At 41.6% G+C, this 23563-nt stretch overlaps 1 protein-coding gene across 10 annotated transcripts in view; it reads right to left on the bottom strand.

Annotated features, from left to right (window-relative positions):
* Positions 1-23563, bottom strand: part of dzip1 (DAZ interacting zinc finger protein 1) — a 52426-nt gene that overhangs the window by 1457 nt on the left and 27406 nt on the right. The window contains exons 1-16 of one of the 10 annotated variants that reach the window (XM_044110363.1): positions 7999-8144; positions 7594-7736; positions 7320-7422; positions 6619-7179; positions 4108-4192; positions 3908-4023; positions 3676-3834; positions 3444-3575; positions 2579-2641; positions 2352-2480; positions 1650-1698; positions 1463-1513; positions 1254-1379; positions 764-936; positions 287-491; positions 30-204 (exon numbers count right to left, since the gene is read on the bottom strand). In XM_044110363.1, the coding sequence (XP_043966298.1) occupies positions 30-204; positions 287-491; positions 764-936; positions 1254-1379; positions 1463-1513; positions 1650-1698; positions 2352-2480; positions 2579-2641; positions 3444-3575; positions 3676-3834; positions 3908-4023; positions 4108-4192; positions 6619-7179; positions 7320-7322 (2027 nt within the window). In that variant the 5' untranslated portion in view covers positions 7323-7422; positions 7594-7736; positions 7999-8144. Of the gene's footprint in view, positions 1-29; positions 205-286; positions 492-763; positions 937-1253; positions 1380-1462; positions 1514-1649; positions 1699-2351; positions 2481-2578; positions 2642-3443; positions 3576-3675; positions 3835-3907; positions 4024-4107; positions 4193-6618; positions 7180-7319; positions 7495-7593; positions 7737-7998; positions 8145-23563 lie in introns of those variants that run through there. The other 9 variants (XM_044110364.1, XM_044110360.1, XM_044110366.1 and 6 more) reach the window with 9 other exon arrangements.

Below are 23563 nucleotides of genomic sequence, written 5' to 3'. Positions count from 1 at the left end.
AAAACAGCAGAAAATGAACATCTCCATACTTGCTTGTGCTGCTCTTCGACGTTGGCTTCCTGTTGGGGGTGGATGTCTTCGGCTGGATGAAGCCTTTGTTCCTCGGTGCCGGCTGCGGAGTCTTTGGCTGTATGACGGTTGGTGCAGGGACCGCCTGGCTGGCTCTGGAGGGCAGGCTGCTGGAGCGCGGGCGAACCTGCATCACTTCACATAAACCCGTTAAGAGCGTTAGAGAAGATGCGTCGGGATGATCTCAGGAGTTAAGAGGCTTTTGTTGCTGACTCACCTTGATGGATCTTGTTTGGATCTTGTTTGGATCTTGGGGCAGCTTCGCCGCCTCGCCTCTGTCCGCCCAGCTTCGTCTCAACCACGCTTGCGTTCTCCTCCCAACAGCTCCAGTAGTCGGGCATCGCCTTGGCAACGGCCTCCTGCTTTAAATGCATCTTGGCGAGGAGGGAAGCTAACTCCTTGTTCGTCAAGCCTTTCTGGTTCTGAAGAGGAACAGAAGTAGGAATGCTAGTAATCAGTGATTGGTTTTATTAATTGATAAGTTCAGTTTCCTCTTTTATCAAGAGTGGTGAATACCATTCCATAACACAAAGAGCTAAATTTTTCCAAAATATACTTAAGGTCCCACAAGAGGTCAACTTAGCTTAAAAAAAATAATCTCATTTTAATCTAGCCACTAATCAAAAATGAATCATAACTCAGCTAATTGTTTGCACCGCTAACTAAAAGTTAATAAAATATCCATCCTTCGTACCGGCTTGACCCCCAGGCTCTCCAGCTTCTTGGTAAGGGAGCGCTCCAGCTCAGATCGCATCTCCTTCTTGATGCTGGGGTTCTTCTTCACAGCGCTGGCCGTCACCTTGGATTTCTTAGGCGGTTCAGTCACATGTTTAGTGGAGAGCGGTCTCTTCTCAGAGACGCTGGAATCTGGAAAAGAGGAGACAGACAATCAAAAAAACAAACAAAAAAATATTTTAAAAAAGTAGAAAATGACACATGCATCAATGATATCCACAGGAAGCCATGCCATGAGGGGAGTTAGATGCAAGTTTTGTTTTATTCTCTTTAGCCACCAACCAGACAACAAACATGATGAACAATCTAAGAATTGATCACGAATCAAAAACCTTTCTTATTCCAAGTTTGTTTGCTTTTTAAAAAATTCTCTTGGCACAAGAGGAGACTGGTGCACTCATGCAGCATCATGCAGCCGCCCCGGTTCCGTCAGTCTGACCCGCGTTTACCTTTCTCCTCTTCCGACAACTCCTGTATGGGATCCAGCTTTAGAGCAGAGGCTGGCTCCTCTGAGCGTTCAGGTGAACAGGCAGTGGAAGCCAGAACACACAGGGGGTTACAGACGGGAGAGTGGGCTGCTTGGGAAGCATCAGCCAGGTCATATGTGGACAGATAAAAAAAGAAAAAAAAAAGAAGCTTGTCGTTCTGATTCACTCACCGAGTGGGATCTTCTTTGGTTTGGGTTCTGGGACTGGTGCACTGGCAGCGACTGGAAGACAGGAGGGATTGGAAGACTTATTTTTAAGGTTAGTGTCAAAAACATGCATTTTTGTTTTTAATACGAAGATACAAAATACGTCTTTAATGGTTTAAAGAAAAAAAAAAAGCCTTTCAGGAATCCTTACCTGGTATTTCCTGCACTTTAGTGGGCGGACTGGAGGAAATGGTTCTTATCTGTGGAATGACATTATGAAACAAAAGGAACGTTACTTTTTACTTCTTCGATTTTTGTTCTTGCAAAAACTTGCAGTCTCCCATGCCACGCCGCACTGATGCAGTAATTCATGCACTAGGAGCCCCAACCAAGCACTGACGCATAGAGGTGAATCCACTTTTCAGGAGCAGGAAATTTCTGTTCAAAATCAAATTTTTTCAGGGATCTGATGTAATGTTGTAATTTTCTAACTGAATTAGGTTTTTCTGTTATCTGTAAGCTAAAATATGAGAAACAATAAAGCCTCTGCGTCATGAATTTACATAGGATGGAAACAAAAGCACAAGAGGAATTTCATCAAGATACAGGATTTTTTTTTTGAACAAGATTCCTACTTATTTATCACATTAGATAAACAGACAAGTTGTAGAATGAACTAGTGTTTTTTTTTCTCCCTACAAGCTAACAGCAGTAGGAAACAACATCAATCATCGGTCATTTCGCAGCTCTTTCTGGAGCTCCTCCAGGAAAGCAGCATTCACTTCCTGTGTACAGTATCATTATGCGTCAACGCTCAAATCCAGGATATCCTGAACAAGGGCTACCAGTCCTCCCGGCTTCCCCTGGCGACATAATCTCCGATCGCAGCGGAGAGCGAGAACGCGGAGGCGACCTGGTCTCGCTGAGCCTTGATGGTCTGCGCCTTCTCCTGCAGCCTGCGGTCCATCTCCTGCTGCAGCCGCTGGCTCTGCTCCTGGTGCTCCGTCACAGACGACTGCATCCTGCTCAGCTCGTTCAGCAACTGGAAAGCAAAACGGTTGGGAGTTTGGGAGTGGGGGGGGTGTTACAAGTCCACTCGTTTCTGCTGAAGGCTGAAGACGGCTTGATGACGGCGCGCACCTGATTCTTTTCAGACTCGTGTTGAGCCTTGATCTCTTTGATTCTGGACTCCCACTTTTTGTCCTAGGAGGGAAATGTTGGTGTCAACAAAATACTAAGATAGTTCCTTTCATTTTTATTTTTTTATTTTTTACATTTTGTAGAAAATTATGCCACAAATAGCCAGCAACGTTTTACTTAGAAATGCACTTGGGCAAAGTTTTTAAAACAAAATTACAAATTTTTATCGATGGAAATGAACTAAAAAACATTCTGCAGATCGAAATATTAGAAAATAACTGGACCCAAAAACTTAAATGACTGCAAACATTATGACAAATCTCTTACTAATGTTGGTTTCATCAAAAATATTACTTGTTTAACTTATTGTTGTGCAGGTAAACACTATAAAAACACTAAATCTTATCAAGTATTTCAGTCTAGTTTCTAGCGTCAATATTTCTGTTCAATTGAACTAAGACAGAACTAACTTACAGTAACTTTTAACAAGATATAAAAACTTGTTTGAAGTCAACAATCCCTTCATTTGGATTTCATAAACAGTATGTGTTCCATTGGTAATATAATTTACATTTTTCCTGTTAGAGGTGAAACAAACTAGGCACTTCTTATGTCGGTATTAAATAATTATTAGCCAAAAACAGGCTCATGCATATTGTTGAAAACTTATTGGTAAGTTAGTTTAGTCTTATTTCAAGTGAAGATTTTGAGTGTTTGCAGTGAAGGAGAAAGAATTCACAACAGTATTAGGTTGGTGTTTTTGATTGGAGAGAAGAAGCTAATTTTGGCCGTTGAAAAATTTCAGCGCGAAACGTTTGGACTCCTCTGAGTTCCAAGGGTCGTTCTTTCCTCTCTGGTTGCTCACCTGTTTCCTCATCTGCTGCTCCAGCTTGTGGATGGCTTGCAGCTGCATGTCTTTGTAAGCGTCTTGTTGTGCCTGAGAGTTGACAGGGCTGCTTGGTTTGTCCTGCTTGGCCGTCTGATTCTGATTCACTTCCTGGGAAAAGGAAGGATCGTGTTAATTTGAAAAAAATTTCAAACTGAAACGATGTAGTAAAACGCAGCAGAAGTGAGCGGAGCGGTTTGGTTCCTCGTACGGAGAGAGCCTGAATGTTTCGGTTGTAGAGGAACTCCATCTCCCTGCGCATGCCGTCCCTGCTGTCTTCCAGCTTCCTGTCCATGCGGGCCATCTCCTCCGCCTTGAAGCGCTCCAGCTCCCTCAGCAGCTCTTTGTGCATCGACTGCTGCTCCTTTTCCTACACCAAAAAAAAAAAAGCAACATGGCGTCTGTCTCTCTTGCTTTTATAATCCCAGTTTGTGCAATCATACCTGCGCAATTTTGGCCTGCAGATCCTGTTGCTGCTGAGTGATTTGATCCTTCAGACTGCTAATCTCCATTTTCAGACTATCAATCTCAGATTTCTTCTCGCTGTCGGACTGCAGCTCTGGAAGCACGAAGTTTTAAAACAATCTGTCGGTCGGTCAAATCGACGTTTGTGGCGAATATTCGCGGCGCGCGACCGACTTACGCGTCTGGTGCTCGTCGGGATGCCGGCGCTGCATGTGGTTTTGAAGGAAGGAGGAGTTGAGGAAGGATTTATCGCAATATACACACTGAAAAGAAGAAAAAAAAACAAAAAAAAAACAGAAAGAACATTTTGTTTACATTGATCGCCTGTTAAAGCAGTTAATCAGTTTAACCGGTTTAAGGAAGGAGCAAAAAGTGTTAAACATCAACCCAGTTAAAATACAACAACAAAATAATTTCTGACATGAAATGAATAAAAGCTCTAAAACTGATACGCTGCTTTTTGTTATTGAAGTAGAAGCTAGCACGAGCGCTGCACTTCTGAAATACAAAGTGCGTCTTTTCTGACAAGCTTCGAGTTCTTTGGCCAACATTCTCTAAGTACAAGTAACATTTCCTCTTCACATAACGTAGCAGGACGAACGCATGAAAGCATGTTGGAGACTTCTCTAATCGTGCGACCTTGAAACCGACCCAGAAACCGTTTGAAAATGATTTGAACTTGTCAATTATTTTCCAGCTAATTTAAATGCACTGAGGTGAGTAATCCACTTTTCCTTCTTAAAGGCTTGATAGTCAAGCTAAAAAAAACTAAAAAAAACAAATCCAAGTTTCCAGGCTTAAAAATAAACATTTTCTGCCCTAAAATTACGCAAATAATTTGAGACGTTTCAAAATGTTTTAAAGTATGAAGTGTCAGCAAGTATGGGCCAGTTACAAATACAGTTTGACGGTTTTTATAGCTGCAAAGTAGGGCTGGGCATTTATCGAATCGTTCATCATCTGTTGTGGTCGATTCTTATAATAAGAACTTTGATTTATTGTTATGATAAATTCTGATTCATGCATGACACACTGATGACCAGCTGGTTTAAAAAGGCTCCACAATTTATAACAAAAGCAACTAATTAAACTAATATTAGGTTGCTAAACGTTCACTGTCTCTCTTTGCTCTGTTGAATTATACAGAGCAAAATTGCCAAAAAGCATAATAATATCCACAATAAGCACAGTGACTAAAGAAATCATAACTTAAGTCTACACTCTTCTGGTAAATAAGATTAAGGTAAATGCAATAATCAATATGATATTGTAGCTCCGGGATGATTTGTCTCTTTGTAGTTCATTTTTGTTGCTAAGTAACACCATTTTGACCTTGGCTACTTTTATTTTTTTTACCATAAACAGGGTAATAATTTTATAGGCATCGGTTTCTTCTTCTTGGTAACTAAGTTCTTCTGATGAATTGCAGAAATAAACTCACTATAAACATAATGTTTTACTGTAATAATCGTCAACTCATAAAAATCACTCATGTATTTTAATTTCGCTGTTATTTTTGAACACTAATTTCCTCCACGTGTAAATCTATTTGTCATCTGAACCCCGCTAGAACCAAATGATTATTTCTATGTATTATGAGAGCTATTAATTATTATTAATTATCATGCTCATTAGATCTTAAGAATCTCACACCAGCACACAAATCAACTTGTCAATTCCACAAATAGACCCATCACCATTATGAACAGGAGCATCCACTGAGCTAGGCTGTACATTTCCAAATAGCAGCACAGGTGACGCCGATATGCTGCAGGCATCTCTGCAGGCAGCCATGCTCTTTATCGGAGCCCGACCAGCGCAGACGCCGCCGGTGTGTCCACACGCCACATTTAACGCTGCAGTTCACTGCACCTGCGACTCCATTTGGCAGTAAATCGACAGCTGCTGATACTGTTGAAGACCCGAAAACAGCCACGCGGATCTGCAATGCTGCTTTCAAAAGTTTTGAAACTGAGAGTAATTAAAAGCCGGCTGTGATTGGGTGGGTTTAAATGTTAAAACAAACAAACAAGGAGAACGCCAGACGCCTCTATCAATTATTGATCCCGGCTCTGTTAGTTGAGCTTGTGGCTTACACCTAGCAACGGCCAGCTGCCATGAAACGCTAGAGCTGTCGTTATGGCAACCTCCGGGGTTAGGTCAAAGGTGACCAATTGTTCATTCGAGGAGCACGAGGAGATTTCTGATTATTGCCTCCAACGGTCTGATGATGAGCTTTAGTCCAGAAACGGTGACTTGCAAAAATGTACACAAACAAAATCTGTATCGGTGAGAAAACTGCAATCAGCACAACCCTGATATACTGCATTAAATCCCAATAAAGTACATTAAGGTATGAATAATTTTCAAAGGAAGTGGAAATCTTTATCCGTGACACTCCAGTGACAAAATGAACACAGCAGGTGGGTGTGGAGGGACAGTCACTCTGATTATTGTCTTTTTTTTTTTTGTAAGTGGATTTACAAAAAACTACTCGGCACAAAAACCCACCATCTGCTCAGCAGCTCTAAATCCTTTCTTCAGGTCTGAAAGCTATGTTCTAATCTTACCAAGAGAACTCCAATAGATTCTATGGAACATGTCTCAGCTGCAGCTGTGCATAGATAATGAGAGGGGGGCCCAAAAGGAGGAGAAAAGCGGGACGAGGGAGGGGGGACGTCCGCAGTACCTTGTGACTGCTCATGATCCGAGGAGCCAGCATCGACTGCTGGGTGCGTATCACCTTCTTCCTCTGCTTCAGCTCGCCCATCAGCGCCTTCACCTTCTCCTCCTGCTTCCTGTGCAGGGCCAGCAGCTGCTCCCGCTCGCCGGCCGCCGCCGCCAGCCGCTCCTCGGCGCTGCGCAGGTTGGCGCTGAGGATCTCCTGGCAGTGCAGGAGCCACTCCACCGAGAGCTGCGCCAGCCGCAGCAGCTTGACGAGCGCCGGGTCCACGGGGCTCTGGCACCGCTGGCAGCACTCGCCGTCCAGTCTGCAAAAGGTCACGGTGCCGATGTGCTCCTGCAGGGCGTCCACGTCCAGCTGACTCGCCACCAGGTCCACGTCCACGGCGTTGATGCGCCGCCAGTCCACGCTCTCGCGGCGGGGCCGGAACTTGAAGGCGGCCGGGGCCATACCCGGCGCCACAGAGTGCTGGCTGAGCGGGGAGTTCAGGAGGGAGGGGATCCCCGCCGACGAATGGGTCCCCTGGGTGTCGCTGCTGTAGGGGTAGTACACTCCATCGTGAAATGGCTGAAACAAAGAGCAAAGAGCTCATCTGAAGACAATCACTATTCAGTTCACGTTTTCATCAAATGTTCTAGAAAAACCTCACAGCTACGAGAAATGAGGCAAAACAGCAGCCGACTGAGCCTCTGTCCTGCCCTGCTTACCATCCTTCACTCGGTGAGGTCTCCTCTCCGGTTCCGCCCACCCCCTTTCAGGCAGCTCAAAGCGTCAACGGGAGCGTTACCATGGAGACAGAGACCAGCGTCCCTGGGGAGACGAATGTTATCAAAACACCGCAGGCAGTCGGCAAATGTTCGTCCCTGTAGAGCACATATTCGTCTGAACGTATGGAGAAGTTAATACCAGATTTAAGAGCTTGGATACATTTTAAATAGTCATAAAAGGAAGATAGAAAATGAAAAGTGGAATTTAACTTACCTACCAGTGTGTTAGGGAAAATGGTTCCGGTGCTAGCAGTGGCTAATTTGTCGGTGTTTTTGAATTTCAGGTCGGGGCAGGCTTTTTTTCCCCTTCCACTCCAGCTTGGACCGCTATCCAAAAAACGCAAAACAAGCCCGAACCTGTCTTAACCACAATTCCGAAGTCTTAAACTGCCATCAAAACTCAAAACATCTATATATAAATATATATAAAAGTCAAAGCTTTATCCCCGAAAACAACCTTGTTTGTAGAGCCAGTTGCATCCCGAAGCCGTTACCTAGCTAACGGGGAGTTTTTAGAAACCGCTTTAAAAACACATTTAAAACAAACGTACCCATCACTTACAACAATAGGAGATGTATATCAAGGTTTAATTTAGTATTTTCTATTAAATAAACTTACGATAGTAGTCGTTTCGTTCAGGTAAAGCCTTTTAAAAAGTTTTTCATCGACGACACCTCAGGCAGTTTGAGGGTGACGTAGCTGCTGGTCTCCACATTCCTAAATCCGTGCTCGGTTGGAAAAGAGGGGCCGCCATGAAGTTAACGCTAAGGAACAAAACTTCCGGTCAATACCTTGAAAGTAAAAGACTAATGCTAAAACTAAGCCCGTTCAAACAAAAAAGAAATTTTTTGAGCACATTTATATGGCCACTTTGTACGAAAGTTTTCCTTCCATAAGCTGAGTCAGCATCTCTATAATATTTTGAATAAAGTTAGCCTTTATAAACTTTCTCTGGAGTATGAAATGTTTCCAGAAGGTTCCTGGCACACTCAGTCAGTTTCTGCTAACCCCCAGGGAGCCTTAAGCAATGTTCCCTAGTTCTAGCTCCACATTGAAGCTAGAACTAGGAAGAAACATTTCTTGGAGTAAACATTTATGTTCCAAGTTGAAACTTTTACCTTAGTGGGAACCTAAAGACTATCCCCTAGTAAAATGCTCAGGGAACTTTTCCTAAAGAGTAAAGAGTGAAGGTTCTAGAAAAAGGCCTGAAGGTTTACTGAGCTTAACAAGAGAAGAGTTACTCCTAACTTTTCAAAGACCTTCAGGGAACGTTCCCCAAATTTCACAACAGGAAAATTACTATTAACATTAAGTCTTAAAAAATGTAGCCTTTTCAAAACCCTACGGAACCATTTAAGGATGAACCACACTGGGGAATGTTCCCTGGAAGAAATTCCTTTAATGGTTGTACAGCAGGGCATCAAAGGTAAGGTCACTGGGAAAAATTAATAATTAACCCTTGCTATAAATATTTAGAGAAAATTACCTAACAGTCACAACAACCACATCAACTTTCTGGAACTCTAAAAAAGGTACATGGAAGGTTCCCTAATGAGTTCAATTGCTAGCTTACAGTTAATGCTCAGAGAACTTTCTCTAAAGTTTTGAAAATAGAGTAGAGAATATCCATTAAAAGTTCACACTGGACATTTCTAATAAACTTCAGAGAATGTTCTCTGAATGTTTTTTTTTTTTTTTTTTAAATATGCAGTGAAATAGGAACTGAATGGAGAATGGCTAGGAACCTTCATCTCTAATGATTCAGATATTTGGGAAACGTTCCCCAAGCCTCCCTATGATCACTCTGAAAAAGTGACAACTTAGGCTTCCTCAAACAAGTGTTACCACTTAGTTTTAAGACGTTTATATACAAACCACAAGCTAAACAGATGCCATGTCCATCATGGACATCAAAAACTACAGCACCTCTTTCAAATTGTGAATATCTAATGCCTAACATTTATTTTGAAAATACAACCGCTCGTTTCCGGTGTTGGTCCATCTTTTGTGTTGCAACTTGCAATGAGATGGGGGGAAGGGAGAAGACAGCTTTGAAAAAGAGGGGGAGCCTAAGAATGGGATGATGACTTTGAGGGTTCATTCGGGGGAAGGAAACATTTTTGGAAACACATTACTAGACATGGATGACAATGATAGATGATTTGTCTTCTTCTTTCTTTAAATGGCTAAAAAGAAAAACTAAGTTTGAACTTCAGTTGGGTAGCTTGTTCTTTGTAAATACAGAACAATAAAGATTGTTCTGTATTTACAAAAAAAAAATTAAACTTACTTTGTACAAACGTTTGCAGAAAAATTATTTATGCAACACTGTTAAAGAGAAGAATCTGTTTAATCTTGTCCAATTGAATATCCTTGCGCTTATTTTAATTTATGACAGGGCATAGGGTCTATGGATAATGAAAAATTAAAATCAAGTATCTCAGAAAATCTGAATATACCATAAGATCAATAAAAAAAGAAGAATATTTTAAATGTCATATTTCTGAATATAAATAAAAAAATATCTTTGAATTAAATATTGCCTGGGGTTTCATTTTTATTCTTACTTCAGTAATTTCTCGGACGGCTACTTTTTACTTTTCCTTGAGTAAAAATATGTTGAGTGATGTAGTGTTGTCTAACATGTTTACTTTTTTTGGGTAAGAACTCTTTATTTAATGTTTTTGTATGTAATATAAAATCAAATATTATGATTAAGTGAACATACACAGAAACAAAACGAAATGTGCAGTCTTTTGGGTATTCATACAGAGTGTGTTTTTGTTAATATGGTAGAGGAAGAAGGCCAAAAAAAATAATTCTAATAAAGCATTATATTTTATATTTAATCAACATGTTTCTGAAAAGATAATGGGGGGAAAAAATGCTAATTTGGAACAAACAGGTTTTTATACCTCCAGGATATGGTTTGCGTTAATTTCCTAGATTTTCACAGCCACACCTACATGTGCATCAAACCACCAGAAGGGGTCAGTAGAGATCTGATCTGACTTCTGTCATGAGTCGGCATCTCCTGGTGGAGGATTGACGACAGGAAGAAAATGAACCTTTGCTTTATGAAGGAGAGAAACTGAAAAAAAAAACCAGACATATTTGCTTGCCAGGATTGCACAAGTTTGCTCTCTGAATGTTTCATTTAGTCGTTAAGGAACAAGTCGCACACAGGGCGGTGCTGTGATGGCAAGCAAACTGGACTGCATTGTGTTATACTCTTCATCAGAGTCCCAGTGCTGAGGGAAGCTGGGCCATCTCTGCGATCAGTCCTCTTGACAGCTTCAGCCCTCTTCTGATGAATAGAGATCTTAATTCTTCCAGACAGGGCCGGGGACTGTCAGCACAGCCTGAGGCAAGAAGGGAACATCTCCTCCCAGGCCTCTCTCACCGCCGCCATCTCAACGGAGAGCTGAAGTTCAGCTGTAGGACAAGGCACTGATGCCGTCCTCGCTTCAATTTCCCATCAAACTCAATTTTCTGTCGAGTTCTTTATCTCACACACGTTCCTTTTAGCCCTCGGGTCAGAGCTGTGACACAAAGTTGGGTGTAAAATCCGCACTTTTTTGATAAGTCTCTCCAAAGCGAGACCCAAACGCACGGCAGAGGAGTTGCGGCGTTGCATTAGTCACGCGGTAAAAAAAAATAAAATAAAAACGGAGCAAAGCCAATGCAGAGGTAGAGGAGCAGACCTCTTGAGATGAGTAAGCACAGCCCTACACTCAATTTACTGCTTGATTTATGAGTTCATTTCCTGTACGAAAGTTCTCAGCGGGGGCGAGGTGCTATATCTTCCCACTATAGGTAGCTGTGGCTCCACTTCCCAATCCCCAGGAGAACCACTCTCACCACTGCAGGCCTTAGCAGGACTATAAATAATGGTTTCTGTAACAAGTGCACATTGAACACAGAATGTAGAGGACGGCCCAGCATCTTTATTCATGAAGGAGCTTCTGATCTTCCGATGCGGCGGAGCACTCTGCATACCGAGACACCGGATACAGTCAGGCTGTACAGTATCTCTGCTCCCTAATAACAATAACCCAGATAGTTTTAATGCTTCGATGGTAAGAAAGTTGCTTTTGAGTTAAAAATCCAGCTCAACAAAAGGACTACAGATGAGCCTCGCTTAAGTAGCCAAGTGCTTTTGTGAAAAGAATATTTGGAGGATTTAACATGTTAGAATTAAAACTTACAAAGAAAGGGATTAAAATACACTTTCTCCTCTTTAAGTATAAGAAGAAAAGAAGATTTCTACGGTAGAGAGCTTCACTAGAGAGGCAAATGCGTCTCATTTTGTGACATTGTTATACAACGAATGAGTGTTTTGACTTGGTCTGTGTAATCCGTCATCTGAAAATGGAAAGAATGTGCCACAAGTGTTAACCCACTAAGTCACGAACATCCATTGAGGAAGAGTTTCAACTTCTAGTCTGCATGAGCTGCAACAAATTAGTTTGGATTAAAGCGTATTCATGTGTTAGAATGGTCTAGTCAAAGATCGGATTGAGATCTAGTTTAGAAAACTGACGTTCAAAGACTCTCTCGAGGCAATTCCTCTGAGTTTGGCCTATTTTGCCAAAAATAATGGTCGAAAATTTCAATCTCTACACATGCTAAGCTAAGCTACATGCGGTAAATGCATGTCATGTCAACAGATAGTGGGAATTTCATCCTGCGTTGATGCCCACACACGTGCGCCGCCTTTTTCGAACCAGTTCGGACCATTTACCAGATCACGATCCAGACAGACTCGAGTGTCAGCTCAGCTCAGGGAGAGATCTCACTACAGCACTGCAACTTGGAGCCGAGTGGTGATGCAGCCTGCCACTGCCCACCGGTTTACCACTCAGCTACTTTGTTGTCTATTTTCTACGAAGCAGCAGCAGCAGCAGCAGCAGCAGCAGCAGGGGTCACCAGTGGTGAATCAGCTTTGTGGGAAGGAGAGATGAAAGAGTCCTTCAGTGAGGAGGGGAGAAGGAGAGAAGCATCCCACTGTTAGCTTTCTTTGTCCCCTGTGAATGTTGCTCGGGTCATAAAAGACCCCAGCACTAAAGAATTATATAAATATAAAACCGAGAAATGACGAAGTTTGCACTTTTCCCCCCCTCTTATCCTCCCACTAAGTGTGGAGGTTTTGCTCTATAGGGAAAATCAGCCACAGCAGCAGGGGAGTTTTTATTTTTTAAGAGAACACAGGTAACAGGACTGGAATATATGTGGAAAATAATATAAGATGAGTGTGCTCATGGGCTGAAGTCGAAACGCAAACACTATTTCTACATTCCCTACACATTTCATCCACGTCATGAAATGAATACAGGTTTGTAAAGGCTAACTACAGGGGGATATAATGGAAGAGTTCCCATTTCGGGTGTGTCAAAGTGCAAATTTCACTCAAATGGACACACAAAGAGACGTACTGTGGTGTTGCATCTCCTTCAACACGCTAGTAGGACACCCTGTAGCTGTCCTCAAAATGTCAGCTTAACATATTGGCTCAACCAGCTACTTTGTTAGTGCAGATAGTTGCAGAAGTTAACCCAAAAAGATAGTTTCATTTTGCAAGTTGGCCAATCTGACCTATAAAAAGTATGTCTTGTGCTACTTATCGCTTTTGTTGACTCGAGGAAAGAATTATTACCAAAGGTTGACGCTATTTTTTGTCTTCAGTCGACATTTTGCCCTTAGCATGAAGCTATGTTAACGGGAAAATTGCCTTGCAGAGGAAAAGTGGAAAGAGGTAACCTGGTTTCATGCAAAGATCAATAAAAATAAACTATTTCTACCCTATAAGTCAATACCATTTAATGTGAGGGTTATTTATATGAACGGTGTTTAATTTTTAGCCAAACAACATTTCAACTCAAGCTTTCAATGTCAAACGGTTAAATTAATCGTCATGACTGTCCATCTAGACAAGAAATCTGGAATAAAAGCCATAAGAAGTCTCATCCACAGTCACCTGGGGAGAACAGTAACCATGTGGAAGAAGGTATTCTGTCCACATGGGACCAAAATGTAACTTTTGGACAGAGATGTATAGCACTGTCTATGGAAGATAACTAACTGTACGCTAGAAAAAGTTTAAGGGGTGTGCATACTTTGGGAGACTCTAACTGTTGGAAGCTGATACTACCAAATAACACCTTGGCTGTATTGTTTGTAGAAGTAATCAAGATTATCCACGAAGGCTTTGCACCGTTTCTTCTTTTTACAAACCAGCTTTTTGGCATTTCACTGATGTATTTCGCCATGTCTATTGAAAAAAGCTGCCCAGAGGTCCTAAAAGTTCATCCTCCATGTCACCCAATTTATAATTAGAAATCAATGTTGGAATCCCAGTTGGCGCTCACTCGCCCTATGTTGCTATAAGCCAATACTGCTGAGAGACTTCCTACGACGCTCAAAACACCACCCCTACTCTCTCTCTTAATCTTGGCATTTATATGCCACCGCTGCATGTCATTAACTTTGTGTCGCCTCTCTCTCTCTCAGATTGTGCTGCATCTATCCTTGTACATTCCTGCCGGGTACTGTGGCTACAGAGAAGCAATTTCTCTCCGCTACCATTCCCTGTTGCTGTTCCCTCAAGGGACAACAACAAGGTATGCATAACTGTTTGCTTGGAAGACGTGTTGAGAACCTGCACAATGAATTGTTGATGGCGGTCAGAGGTATTTGTGTGTCCTGTCCTGTGTGAATCAAAGCAAAGTGATAGGACATGAGATATTCAGTCTGCCACCCTGAGTCCGCATTCGATTCATTCATCAGTTTCACACTGTAAGGTGGCACTGGCTTGTCAACTCTCTGTTTGAGGGAAATAACTAAAAAGCAGCTTTCAATGTGAACGTTTCCTCCTTGTACAATCTCTCTAGATGGTCCGGGGCAATCTCTCCACATCGCTCTTCAGGGTTTCTCAAGGATTTAGGTCTGGAGGCTGAGTTGACCGCAGGATAAGGTTGATATTTTGATGTTTGGATTTGCCAAGAAAGGACCAGTTGTTTTACTCGCCTTTCTCTTTTGAGCCAAATGCCGTTTTCCACTCAGTGTTGAGTTACTGAGAAATTAGAGGACAGTTTCAAGCTGCAGTTGCATTGCCAACCCTCGCTGGGTGAAGAGTTTCAATTTCAGACTTATTGATTAGAATGGTAATACACCTTTTCATGCAGCAATGTGTTTTGCTTTATTAAAGCATTTTAGCTCTGAATGTTAGATACAGCCAAGAGCAGAAGTCTTTTGTCTAATTTTTTTTCCTTTTAGGGCAGTCCTATTAGGGACTAAATGTTACTTCTGACAGCCTGAACAAATGAGAGTGAGCGGGAAAGAGTACCGTCGCTCTCTTTGAGCCCTGGCTGCACTCCAATATAAAACGCCTTTGTATTCGGAGAGCGTCTCGTTTTCGTGTCAGCGCGGGACAAGAGAAGCACTTAATGTGACATTTAGAGATGCTCAGGGATTCTCTCCTGGGGCCATAGAGAGGGAGAAAAGAGCCAACGATGTTATCGGAGGCATGTGCTTTAAATGCCAAGAGGGGTGCTTTGCCAAAGAGCTTTGGCCACAAAGATAAGAGAACAACCTGGCCTTTGGACGTGCACCTCTTGCACCAATTCTGAGCCCCAAGTTAAGCTTTCTCTGAAATGGCTTCATCTCTTTTTTTATCACATATGATCCTTTTAAAGCTCATAGACAATCTTCTTAGATTGTACATAAGTGCTGGTGTTATTCTTACAAGGAAGACACGCAAGCATCGGGCATTTTAAATAGTGAGCCTTAGAATAGAACACTGAGCTTGGTGAGTAGGCGATTGAAAATCTTAACCAGATGGTGGTAATGCACATCTTAACTGTGGATCACAGTCATTTTTAAGACGCCGCTTTCCGTAGGATAATGGAGAAATCTCCCTTCCGCTTATACTGCACTAAATACCTCTCATTGATGTAGGTTTATCCTAAAGGGACGTCCACGTAAAGACGGCATGAATATTTAACAGGTAATGAAAGGTCAGTCCTCTGGCATGGTTGCAAAGACCAAATTAATCAATCATCATTTCTGTGCGAAACCTTTTAATCTAAAGGAAATGTGGCTACTTGTAAGGCAGTCCACGCTTCTGATAATAAAATGTGCATTTTGTCACATTGCGGAAGATGGGTGAAAGAACATATGATGCAACCTGGCAAGAAAACCTACTAGAGTCAGGACAAGACTTAAAACTGGGACAATCACCCTAAACATACAGCTAGATCTGGAATGGAATGATTTAGTTTAAAGCCTCTCATCCAGTCAAAACTTGATGATCTCTCCGTTGAATCTACAAGGCAACGTCAATAATTTCAAAAACCTGTCTTACTAGGTCTTTGCAATCGTAGTATATGTAAGTAATTGAACTTTTGTGCAAAGTGTCTCAGTGTTTGATGCAAGGTGTGGAGCCTGCGCCTTTCCTTCCAATAAATCAGGCCAGGTGTTAGATATATGAAGATAGAGCTGCATAGTGATGAAGCTGCTGCACTGGAACAGAGTCGAGAAAACAAGGTTAGCTATTCATCACAAGACATCATACCCCACAGCTCCACAGGACTTCCTCAGACTCATTTCAGCCCATCCGTCTCTGATATTGTGATTCGCTCCTGTAGGCGCTGGGTCTTCTCTTTCACAGCTTCAGTCGCCCCGTTGAACAGTTTGCTTGGAGATGCTACCTAATACAGCGGAAGCGGCACAATATAGGAGCGTCAGCAGTGACAACAGGATATTGTGGGGAGCGGAATTGATTTATTGGTTAAAAACTGCAGAGAAAAGTGTCTGATTGATGTGGATCTGCTGTGATGACTTGGAGACGATTTCGTTTCTTTTATTGCTCTCATCATTTTCTGTCATCTCAAAAATCGTTGGGAGTTTTCCGAACGCTCCCCCCCCACCAAAGACGGCGTTTTCCTCCTCGCTTTTGCTAGGTGCTTCATCTTGGACTGTGTTTACTCAAGGAAAAATAATCCATTTGTTTGCTCCGTGCCGTCTCAGGGTTCTGTGAATATTTAAGGCTTTGATGTTTGGGTGTCTAATACCTAAGCAGGCTGCCATGACTGGCCTCCCAGAGATTCTCTTTATACGTCTCTCTCCTAAACGTGTCTGGTTTATGACAAAAGTCTCCCTTTGAAGCCTCTCGGAAAGGTGTTTTCGGTAGATAATGATTTATTTCAAATTGTACCTCACCCCAAGACATCAACATGAATCTTTTTTTTTTCCCCCTTTAATTCCTCCTTACTAAAGGTTTGACTACCTGCAAATGGGGTGACCTGAATTTAATCATGACACCAATAGCACAAACACACATGGCAGGTTCTGATTAATTTTTCCTTCTCTGCGGCTCATTTAACAAAGAGGCCCAGCTGTCAGATGGCTGGCATGAACGCGATGTGGATAAACACCTAAAAAGCATTTGGTCACATTTCAACAAATGTGGGACTGAAACATGAGCTGCGAGGCTCCATGCAGGATGAACGCTGAGGAAAAGCTAAACCCATCGATGGGCCGCCAACTTTCTTGACCAGTTTTTGACAGCACATAAATACACAAGTTCAGCTACAGTCATCTTCAACATGAATTTAAAATGTAATTAATCGGGGCTTCTAATGACACATTTAAAGCGTTCTTCTCTGAGGTGGAGCGATCACACTAGAACAGTCAGGACACATCGCAGTGGCAGTTCTGGCATGAAAGAGGCTGCTCTTTGTGTGCCTACTCATCACATGGGGATGCCAATTCCCCGACGATTTCACATGCAGAAAAGCGACAGAAAATCTGTTCAGGGAACAACTGACGGATAAGTTATAGTTGTAATTTCTTTATTAATTTTTGCAAGCGGTTGTCTGATGTCGCTACATGCTCGTCCAGGAGGAGCAAATGCTTCAAGTCAATGACTATAGAAATATATAGAAAGCTTTTTAACCAATTAATCCAAAAAGTACCTTTTTTTGGATGCTGGCGTTGGCCACCGAAGTCCATTTCTCTCAAGTTGCAAATCGGCCGCATTTTTGTATTTTGTATTCTGACACAGCCACAAATTTCAGGCAGAGTTTCCATATTTCTAATAGTGTTGCGAACTGGGATTTGGAGGAATCCATTAAGGCATTCCGGTAAGCTTTCTAAGGGTCAGTTTTGTTGGAAGAAAAGAAAAAGAAAGAATGCTGCAATACTGCTGCAAAGAAGAAGGGAAACACCAGCCGACAGCCTCACACAATGGATCCCAGAGGGTAGTCCTCTCAGTAGCCCCTTTTATCCATCAGCAGATAAAAACTGTAATTTTCAGTCCTTAGGCAATCTTTCAGGATCGGGTCTTCTGGTTACCTGGTGGGCCACTCCCTGCCAGTAAGCTATGATACTTTAGCTTTGATAACTTTTCAAACTAAGCAACTTTACCATTCCTACATGCAATAAAGCTCCAAGCCAAGCAAACAAGCTTCACACAGCATATTCACCCTCAACAATACCTGACTACAATGAGATAAAACAGAACAAATAAAACATTCCCAGCAGTTGTCCAGTTGGAACCCCTAACACTGTTATGCTGAGTGGAAAATAAAATGTTGCTCAAGAACAATCCAGGAATCGTCATGGCTGAAGCTAATAAGAAACTTTAAGATGATTATTTCTCACACTAAAGGTAGTTTAATACTTGGCGCTTACCAAGGAGAAAGGTCCAAAAATCAATACCCATAAGCATAAATAACATTTGCAGTTGTTCAAAAGGACAGATAAAATCTCAATGGAATAAGGTTTTCAAAAAAATCATAAAAATTATATTTGGAAGTGTGAAGGGAAAGCTTTCCAACCTAAAACTTTGCACCAACTGTCAAGCACGATGGTGGCAGCATCAAACTGTGGGGGTTGTCAAGCCATTAGATCAACTGAAACTTAACATAAAACTATGAACTGTGTTTAGACGGACCCAGTGTAAAGCAACTCTACCAAGTCTGCCAAGAGGAGTGGTCAAATATCCAGATAAATATTACAGAGATTTTGTGATGGAAAAAGTATTTAGTTTCATGGCAACTTTCCATGGGATATATAACCAAATATTAGCGTGTGTGTCTGCATATAATTGATCCTTTCAACCTGTGTAGAAAATTGACAAAAGTTCAACCTTGTGCACGTAAGTCTTTATAGCTAATACTAAAGCTCTAACTTAAATTCAAATTGTATTTGCTGCTGAAACACTACAACCTTTGAGTACCAGTTTAATTTTGAAACTCTAGGATTGAGTTTCAAAGCCCTTGAGTTTTGATCTGAAAACTCAGATCATTTGGTCTGAAGCTCAATCATAAATCGCACAACATCAATAATTATATGTTGTAAACTAATGGAGATGCTGTTTCATTGCTTTTCACAGTAACCTTTATTGTACTGCAATATGATCTGATGGGAGGGTAGTTACAGCAGGAGGACAAGTACTGCATCTTGCAAATGTAAAAATGATTTCAGGTCATACACGCGGCGTGTCTGACACGGAAATTGCATGGTTGGATGTGAAAGAATAAAACGGTACCAGTAAAAGGTGACCTCAGTGTTTGGGTGGAATAAATCCCGATGTGTGAAAGTGCAGCAATTTCCCCCTCTGACATTCACTCAGCAGCTCAAATCAACTCCTGCGTTTAAGGAGAGACGGGTTCTGTTCGAGGAGGCGATGAGCATCCATCAGTGCATATGTTAAGGACAGAAGGGCCTATTAGCTCGCAGCAGGACACATTACTATCTGCTGCTTCGCCAAAAGCCTCAATCACCTGCGAGAAAATACTGATTGTTTCATGGCTCTCCTCTCTAATATCCTCCCTGTACGGTGGATAGTTGCCCAGTTCTGGCAATTTCTTGTCAGGCAGCCAAAGTGCACAGCATGGGCCAGCAGCTCCCTTTTCATGCGGCACCAAGCAGAGAGAGTGTCCGTTTTGATTAAACGTTTTGGATGTGCTCGCGCTGGAAGCCCGGAAATGGCTGGCGTGGTGCCGTCGCTGCACTGCAGGTTTGTGGACCCGCCGGTGGAGTGTGTTCATGCATCTTCAGCCGCCCCCACCATACACAGCCGCAGCAAATGGCCCCATTTGTTGATCCACTGAAATCTAAGACGTGGTAAGATAGCTAGTATGATTTATAACAAAAAACACTTCTCTTTAAATAATGATTGAGTGGTTAATATTTTTTTCCCTCTACTGATAAACCTAAATAAAATCCTGTTCAAACAACCATTTGCCAAAGCCATCTATTTAGTAAAGTCACATGACCATCTACCTAATCTAACAGGTCATTAACCCTTTGCTGTCTTTGCGCGGCAGATGCCACAGTCAGACCATCAGTTCCTTGAGCAGATAAGGTTGGGAGTCAGTGCAAACAGTTGCAGAGTCGGCCACTAACTATACAGAGAAGTTATTGTTTTACACATTTCCAGTCATATCCACTACCAATAAATAGGCAAAGCATGCTAAGCTATTGTTTGTTAACATTTGTTAACATTCAGCTACAAATACAAGCTAAGGACCCAGATTGTATGTTGAGACGTGTGGCTGCATTGCAATGATTACAACATTAGATCAAATGAATAACAGAACTGACAGCACTACTGCCGGCTCCATGTCATTGGTGCCATTAATGACGCAGATTTAGCATGTCACTGATGTGCTGAGTCACTCCCTCTGGGGACCTGAAGTCATACCTCATGACTCCTCACGTCAAGATAAGAGTAATGCCATTTGTCACAACGTTTGCAGAATTAACACAACTCTGCTCTTGTGTTAATGCCAACTTGCAAAGCCAAGACAATAGAAACTCTAAACTAGTTTATGCTGAACTAGTGGTTCATCTGAAGTTAGTCATCAAGTTGATGTGCAATGATATGCTGTGTTGTGAAGCCTCCAAAGCCTTTGCCAAAATATGGTAATCTTCCTATGCCATTTCTTTTGTGATCAGATACTTCACAATGTGGATGGGAAATGTGTGTGCTCTACCTTTATAACTCACTGTTGGCTACTATTGAAACTGCCTGAGTTAGTTACTCCACTCATGATGCTGAGCTTTCTGGTGTCCATTCTAGAAGAACCAGCCTCTGGAAAATGATACAAAGCATTTACATGCCCATCAGTGTTATTGTCATGTGTTCCAAGTACCTTCAAATTGAAAATGTTCTTCTTGGTACGTAACTTTTATGTCATATACTTCCAGTGTCTATTTTTTTTTTCAAATTGAAGGATATATTTACTTTGTATCGGTAGACCAGACAGTCATTTTGAAGGGACTAGTTTCTGATAGCAATTTAAATCTGGAATAATTCAGACCAACATTTGTATTCTCATCTGTCTTTACCTGTAACAGAATTGCAGACCTACGTAGAAACAAAACTTGAACACCTCAGACTAGTTATATAAGAATGTAAAAATAATACATTCAGATTTTTTTCATTCAACTACTGTCTTCTGTTTCTCTCAGATTATGTAGGATCCCTAAGAATCGCTTTCCTAAGCCAGAATTTCCATAAACTTCCAAGAGCCATCTTGACCATTTTAACTCCTATCAATACAGAGGATCAGTGGTTCTACCTTGACCTCCATTTTTCAAATGAAATCTAACTTCAGCTGCTTATAGATAAGATCTCATTCTTTTCAAGCAATAATTTCTTTATGAAGATCGATGTGGGTTGTAATGTTAATCCATTCATAAGTCAAGCATTAGACCTTTATCTGCCTCTACTTTTGTGCAGAAATAGTCCTGTCAGTTTCGAGTCTTGTATTCCTGAGCCTTAGGTTGCTAGTATGCACTTGCCAGAAATGGACTCCGCCAACTTGGACGCCCCGAAAGCAGGGCTGGGATCCCAAGTAAAAGGATCCATCAGCAAGAAGAGTAGACCTCTCACCTTCGAGAGACGTTCCTGGACGTCAAGAACAGCAGATGAATGCTACATTTTCTATTGTGAAAGCCAACGCTCAAAACAACAACTGATGAAGTTTAATCTCCACCCAATTGTCATGAGTTTTAGTCTCAGTTGATGCAACTGAACATCTAGAGAAAAACTCTGAGGTACCTAATGGAAAGTAGGATTTTTGAAGACAACTATTCTTCTCGTTACACATTTAGCTCAAAAAATCATTTTTGAAAATTCTAAGTGAAAATAGAAAGGGTGCAGCTTAGTTTGATATTAAATTGTGGCAACTATAGCATCGGTCTTCTTTTCCAGCATATGTAAATATCTGGTTTCTACTGTAGGTGCATAATAGTTTGCTTGAGGCCACGAAATGGAAGCAGAATGGGAACAAATTGGGATACGGGTCGATTTGTTTCTTGCTACATACAGACGCTTAAATAAATGTACATGCGTGAGCAGGATGATGCATAAACAGAAAGCAAAAAGAAGGAGGGCTGTAATGAGACATTTCCACAAGTCAGCTGCTACATTAATGACCTACATAAATGGAAATCTTCATGCTCGCTATGATGGAAAGGTGCCTGAACACACGGTACATCACAGCTCGCTGCATATGGGTCTGTGGAGCTGCAGATGGGCTTGTGGAGGCAGTGTGATGTTCTACTTTGAGATGTACCACCAACCTAAACATTGGCGCCCAGCAGCTTCCAGTACCACTGACTGATCCCAGCAGACGCCCTCAGAGCTCTAGTCAGAGCATATTTGCAGACATAATGGAGACCTGAACCATTATTTTTTAAATTTAATGTTGAGTCATGGCTAGGCTTAGCCATATGGGGAGTTCAAATGTAGCCTTCTTCACTACAACATTATTGCTTATTCATAATTGCTACTGTAGTGATGTTTTCTGTATGATTTACACCATCTGATTGTTGTCCGTCACTTAAAAAGAGCACGTATTCTGGTTAATTTAATTAGATTATGATTTTATTAATAGAAATGTAAAATCTGTAGCTTTTTAAAAAAGCTGCAAGAGCCTGTCCCATCCACTGAGCTTCATATTTCTATATTTCTGTTGTAACTCTACATCGAGATTTGTAGGGATTTAATTAAGTCATCCGTTATTGATCCCCAGTGAGGTTGGCGATATGCAACACTTCACTAACAGACAGTCAGTCCAACAAATGACAATGAGCGATGTATTCGGTAATGTTTGGACAATTTTTGTGGGTGGAGTAATGTAATCATGCACAGATTGACTTGTTCATTTAAAAAAATAAATAAATAAATCAGACAAATCTGCTGTCAATCGACTCTGCTGCAAAATGTTAGTTGCACAAATTTTGCTTGATTTGAAGTGGTGAAGGGTTTGGACCTAAACAATGTCTTTGACAAAACAATGAATTCTGGTCTCTAACAAAAACTGCTGCACAAGTATTGCTGGGAGTGGCCTAGTCAAATCTTGGTCATAAATTCCATTTGGATCCTGTGGCTTAACAGACAGTTAATGTTAAATTCCCTCTGACGTGGCTGAATTATAACAAATCTACCAATTAAAATGTGTTGTATGGTTGGAAACGAGTCAAAATCAAGAACAGAAGACACTGTTAAAGGGACAAACATTCTGTATAGAAAAGCATTTAAAGAAACTTGCTTTGATATGACGATTCTAGAAGTGTGTCAAACTTGTGTCAAAATCTAAAAGTCCAGCAAAGAGATTTTGAATGTTAAATGAAACCAAATGTCAAATATTGGTTGCTTTGTTCCCTGCACAGCCTCAAGAATTGTATTTCTTCTGCTCAGTAGGGGTTATTGCATTTAATTTCTAGCTTCCTTACCAAAATTGTCTGAGTTTTCCATGTAGTAAATTAAACAGCCTATCAGGGCTTGCACGGGCAAAATCTTTCTTCGACCTTGTAGACACTGTTTTCAGATCAATACCAATTCCAGTCACTATAAAATACCTACAAGTCTGTCGGTGCATCAGCCCGTCTGAAATTGGAAAAGAACTGAAACGCATTAGCAGAAAGCCCGCACCAATCCAATCATCATTTCGGCAAAATTTTCAGTCTCATTTCTCGGAGCGCTGCGCACTGCTGCGGCCCGCAGAGTCAGCACTTCCTGAGGGTTATTTCTCATAAAGGCGTGCGGTATGCACCGAGCACCGGGGACCTTGTAAATACCCCTGCTGCACAGCCAGAACAACACAAGTCTCGCCTCGCTGCTCGGAACATTAATGGAGTCTCTTTCACATCGGTTCCCTGACTTTAA

This window comes from Gambusia affinis, linkage group LG24 (assembly GCF_019740435.1).
Source record: "Gambusia affinis linkage group LG24, SWU_Gaff_1.0, whole genome shotgun sequence".
In the NCBI taxonomy this organism is placed as follows: Eukaryota; Metazoa; Chordata; class Actinopteri; order Cyprinodontiformes; family Poeciliidae; genus Gambusia; species Gambusia affinis.
The sequence above is the reverse complement of the archived record's forward strand: the minus strand, read 5'-3'. Positions and strand labels throughout refer to the sequence as shown.